The sequence below is a fragment of the Dipodomys merriami genome, unplaced genomic scaffold (assembly GCF_024711535.1).
Source record: "Dipodomys merriami isolate MVZ:Mamm:240054 unplaced genomic scaffold, mDipMer1.0.p SCAF_406, whole genome shotgun sequence".
NCBI classification, from domain to species: Eukaryota; Metazoa; Chordata; class Mammalia; order Rodentia; family Heteromyidae; genus Dipodomys; species Dipodomys merriami.
This window is the reverse complement of record NW_027205671.1, coordinates 918,958-923,754: the sequence shown is the minus strand read 5'-3', so window position 1 is coordinate 923,754 and position 4,797 is coordinate 918,958. Positions and strand designations below refer to the sequence as shown.

The 4,797-nt window shown below is 64.5% G+C and overlaps 1 gene segment (V, D, J or C); it reads right to left on the bottom strand.

Moving 5' to 3' along the window:
- Positions 1-634: 634 nt before the first annotated feature.
- On the bottom strand, positions 635-3,622 carry LOC138806730 (Ig gamma-2A chain C region, A allele-like). The segment is given in 5 exon segments: positions 635-1,072; positions 1,181-1,510; positions 1,631-1,675; positions 2,008-2,304; positions 3,451-3,622. Coding segments are annotated over 5 exon segments (1,167 nt in total).
- Between the last annotated feature and the right edge of the window lie 1,175 nt (positions 3,623-4,797).

Here is a 4,797-nt window from a genome sequence, read left to right as displayed (position 1 = left end):
GTTGCCGTGTGAGGGCCAGTGTGGTGGAGTGTGTGTGCACGGGTGTGCAGCATGTGCGTGTGTGAGCAGGGCCCGTGGTCTGCGGTGCTGAGCAGGTGTGGTGAGGGTCGTGGCTGTGTCCTCTGGGCGTGTGGACCGTGTGTCCCGAGGCGCAGTGGCGCCTGCTCTGCCCCTGAGTGCACGGCAGAGCTGCCCCAGGGCCTGTGGCTGCCCTGTCTCCTGTGGGTGAGGTGGGGGCCAAGGGCGTGTCTGAGCGTGGGGGACACGCCTCTCCAGGCAGAGGCAGGCGGGTGTGCGGTGGGCACTGGGAGACGGGTGGGCAGAGGGAGGGAAGAGGGCAGAGTGGTGGAGGCTGGTCTTGTTCCGTGTGCCTGCCCTCTTGGGCTGGGCTCCGAGGGTGTGTGTAAGGCTGTCTGTCCGGGGCCGTGGGCCGGGAGGGATGCCTGAGGGAGGGGCTGTGGGGCCTGGGCTGCTTCTCCCCGAGGGCCAAGTCCCTAGCTGGCTTCCCCACTGGGCGCGATCTGGCCGAATCCCTCCCCGGGTGATGGCGGCCGAGCCCTTGGAGCCCGGCCTGTCCCCGCTGCACAAGGCCCAGGCAGGAGATGGGCTCTGAGCCTCAGAAAAGACCAGGACATCCTCGCAGGTCCCAGGCTTCACTGGGTGCTTTATTTACATGGGGAGGGGTGGCGGGTGCCAGCCTCCTGTGGACCGAGGCCCAGAGGGAGGCGCCGGCTGCTGAGGCCCAGCTCTCATTTACCCGGAGACCGGGAGATGGTCTTCTGCGTGAAGTGGTTGTGCAGGGCCTCGTGCATCACGGAGCAGGTGAAGGTGTCTCCTTTCTCCCACGCGCTCTTGTCTACTGGCAGCTTGCTGTACAGGAAGTAGGACCCATCGGAGTCCATGACGGGTGGGGCGCTCTTGTAGCTCTCCTCTGGCCGGCCATTCCTGCTCCATTCCACAGAGATATCCTCAGGGTAGAATCCTTGTACCAAGCAGGTCACGCTGAGCTTTGGGTTGGTCATCTGCTCCTTTGGCGGTGGCAAGACGTACACTTGTGGTTCTCGGGGTTGCCCTGTGGGGACAGAGGTCAGCAGAGGTCACTGCCGGGGCTGAGGGCTGTCCACGCCAGGCTCCGCCCCGTGGGCGTGGCCACCCGGCGCTCTCAGCACATTGCTCCCACCTTTGACTTTGGAGATGGTTTTCTCGATGGGGGCTGGGAGGTCCTTGTTCTTGACTTTGCACTTGAACTCCTTTCCCGACAGCCAGTCCTGGTGCTGGACGGGCAGGACGCTGACCACTCGGAGTGTGCTGTTGTACTGCTGTTCTGGGGGCAGCGTCTGGGCCTCGTGTACCTCCACATCATCCATGAACCAGGTGATCTCGACCTCTGGGTTATCCCGGCTCACATCTCCCACCACACAGGTGACCTTGGGGACTAGGGAGATCATGAGTGTGTCCTTCGGGTTTGGAGGGAAGATGAGGACAAATGGTCCTATGTCGCACGCAGGTTCTATGTGGGAAGACATGGAGGAAGAGGTCAGCAGGGGGGCCTCCCTCCAATGGACACTGTTTTTGGCTGTTTCTAAGTCCTGAGGCTGGGGGCTTTGGGGGCTTAGGTCTGGCAACTTACTTGGGCAATGGCATCTTGGCAAGGGGGGCTCCGAAGACCTGGGCTCTGCCAAAAGAAGGTTGTGGTTACTGGGGCCTGAGGTGAGGAGGCTCCATGCTGACGGATTGGAGCGTTGGTCCCTGGCGAGGGCTCAGATTAGACGCCAGCTGACCCTGGTTGTGATTCTGGGCAGCTCTGTCTGGGGCTGAGGAGAGCATCCGCCCAGAGGGCCTTCCCCGACGGAGAGAGGCCGGGCCACTGGGTTCCTCAAGGTGAGAGACAGACAGGAGCCTGGCCTGCAGCCCCCTCTGGCATGAACTGCCCACCCTGGCGTGTCCAGGCGGGGCAGCGGACCCATGCCTGACTCCCGGGGACCCTCCCTCGGGCCGTCTCCTTACCAATGGTCTTGTCCACCTTGGTGTTGCTGGCCGGGTGGACTACATGGCAGGTGACGGTCTGGCTGGGCCAGGTGCCCGAGGGCACCGTCACCATGCTGTTGAGCGAGTAGAGCCCTGACTTCAGAACAGATGGGAAGGTGCGCACGCCGCCGGTCAACTCGGCCGCTCCGGACATCCATGACACGGTGACCGGCTTGGGGAAGAAGCCGCTGACCAGGCAGCCCAGGGCCGCCGTGGAGCCAGAACTGACTCCACAGCTGGGAGCCAAGGGGAAGACGGATGGGGCTGTGGTGCTGGCTGCAAGAGAGGAAGTACCAAGAGAGTTTGGTGTGGGACATGGCTGCCCCAGGCCCGAGTGCCAGCCCTTGAGGGCCCAGACCTCCTGTCCCCGTCCTGTGAGGGCCCAGACCCCGTGTCCCTGCACCTCAGAGCCCAGACCCCGTGTCCCTGTCCTGTCTGTGCTGTGCTATATCCCCACGCCCTGTGCCCTTCATGACCTCTTGCCCAATCTGGCTGTGCTGTGGTTCTTGGCCCCGGGTCCTGACTCTGCTGGGGGTCGTGGTCTGGGTCCTGACTCTGCTGGGGGTCGTGGCCCCGGGTCCTGGCTGTGCTGTGGGTGAGTCTAACAGGGCTGGGACACAGGGCCTGGGCCTCATCCCTTCTGTGCTCCAGCCCTAGAACCCTGGCCCTCACATTTGCCTTTGAGGGCTTTGTCTTGTAGAACTTGCTGTGAGGTTAGGCAGCTCAGCCCAGCCCAGCCCAGCCCCCTTCTCCTCCCCTCCCCGCCCCCCCCCCCTCCCCGCCCGGGTCTGGGCTCTGGGCTCTGGAACATTCCCTGAAGTGATCCCTGCCACCTCCTACTCGTCCGTGGGACCCTACCCCAGCGGTCTGGGATCTTAGGCTTGTGAGATGGCCCATCCTTGGACAGGCCCCTCCTCCCGTCTTCCTGGGTGCGTCCTGAGGGTCACTCACGGCCCCCCCTCCTGTCCCCTCCTGTCCAGCGGAGGCCCTGACCTGTCCTGGCGTCTAGGTCCGTCCTGCAGGTGCAGGCCGCAGCTCTGCCTCTCCCCCCCACCTGCCCCTCTCCGCTGTGGTGACCAGGACCTCCGGACCCCAGGAGGTAGTTTTTTGTTCCTGAGCCCTGGAGGCTGCGGTGCCTGCCCCTCAGGAAGATGGCAGGCCTCTTCTGACTGGCAGTCTCTGCGCAGGCCCTGAGTGGGCTCCGCTTCCTTCTTCTGGGGTGTGCTGGCCTGCTGCTCCGTGTGCTCTTGTTAAGTCCCCCCCTCCCCCAAGCCCGTGGCCCAGAGCTGCCGCCGCTCTGCTCCAGTGGGAGCCGCCCCACACCTCCCGGCCTCCAGCACTGGTGTCTGTGGCACACACGCGCCCACTCCACCGTGTGCTCAGCCAGAGCCGGTGCCCTCGCCCGCTGGCTTCCTGGCCCACTGGTTATTCCCCAGGCCTCAGCCGTGGGAGGGGCCATGCTGTGTGGGCTGGGGGGAGCTGGGGGGAGCAGGGGGGAGCTGGGGGGAGCAGGGGCTCGTGTAGGGAGGGACAGCAGGTCCCCCAGCCCCTGCGGCGGCCCCGGCAATGCCGCTGCGGCTATGGCCCGGGACATCACGGCCCTCCTTGCTTCTGGAGCCGGTCGCATCCTTACAGAGCGGGGTCCTCTGGCTCTGCCCCTGTGCTTGGGGCTCTCAGGGTGACCCTGCCTGGCCTCACTGCTTTTCACAGTACCTCCCTCTTCCCTGCAGGAGCCCTGGGTTGTCTCCTACCTCGTCCTGCCCAAGTGTGGCTCCAACCTGGCCTCCCTCTGGCCCTGCCTGTGCCTGCAGGACAGACACCCATCCCCAGCCGGGCCTCGGACCCTGGCGTGGCCCCTGCGCTGCAGCCCAGGCCGCTCTCTTCCATTCTGCTCCCTGCTTGCTCCAGAAGCCCCTGCCAGCGTCTCTCCATCCTCAGGACCCTTTGCTTGGCCTGGACAGCAGCTCTGTGGCCACCAGCCTCCACACTCAGCCTGGCCTTCCATACTGAGGAGCGGCTGCCCTGGGTCTGGTTGCTCTGGCCGGGAAGCTCGGCTCTCCCGTGTCCGGCCCTGGCATTTGCCTGCTCCTCAGGGGGCCGAAGCCTGCCCCAGGCCTCAGCTGTGTCTGCTCCTCACCTGCTAGGTACCTGCTACAAAGTGGACTTTAGCTCTGATGCTTTGCCTATGAGCTCCTGGGGCTGCCCTGTTCCTCCAGCACCCCAAAATTCTACAGCTCCTCTGGAGTTCATCTGTTTGCTCTCCTGAGCTCCTGGGGCTGCTCTGTCCCTGCAGCCCCCTAACATTCCTAGCTCCCCATAGCTGCTCTATGCCTGCTCCCCTGAGCTCCTGGGGCTGCCCTACCCCTCCAGCCCCCCAACATTCTCCAGCTGCCCTAAAGCTGCTCTATGCCTGCTCCCCTGAGCTCCTGAGGCTGCCCTGTCCCTCTGGCCCCCCAACATTCTCCAGCTGCCCTAAAGCTGCTCTGTAGCTGCTCCCCTGAGCTCCTGGGGCTGTCTTGTTCCTCTGGCCCCCCAATATTTTCAGCTTCCCTGTACCTGGTCTGTAAGTGCTCTCCTGAGCTCCTGGGGCTGCCCTGTCCTTGCAGCACCCCAATACTCTCCAGCTCCCCTGTATCTGGTCTGTAACTGCTCCCCTGAGCTCCTGAAGCTGTCCTGTATCTCTAGCCCCCCAATACTCTCCAGCTCCCCTGTATCTGCTCTGTGCCTGCTCCCCTGAGCTCCTGGGGCTGCCCTGTCCCTCTGGCCCCC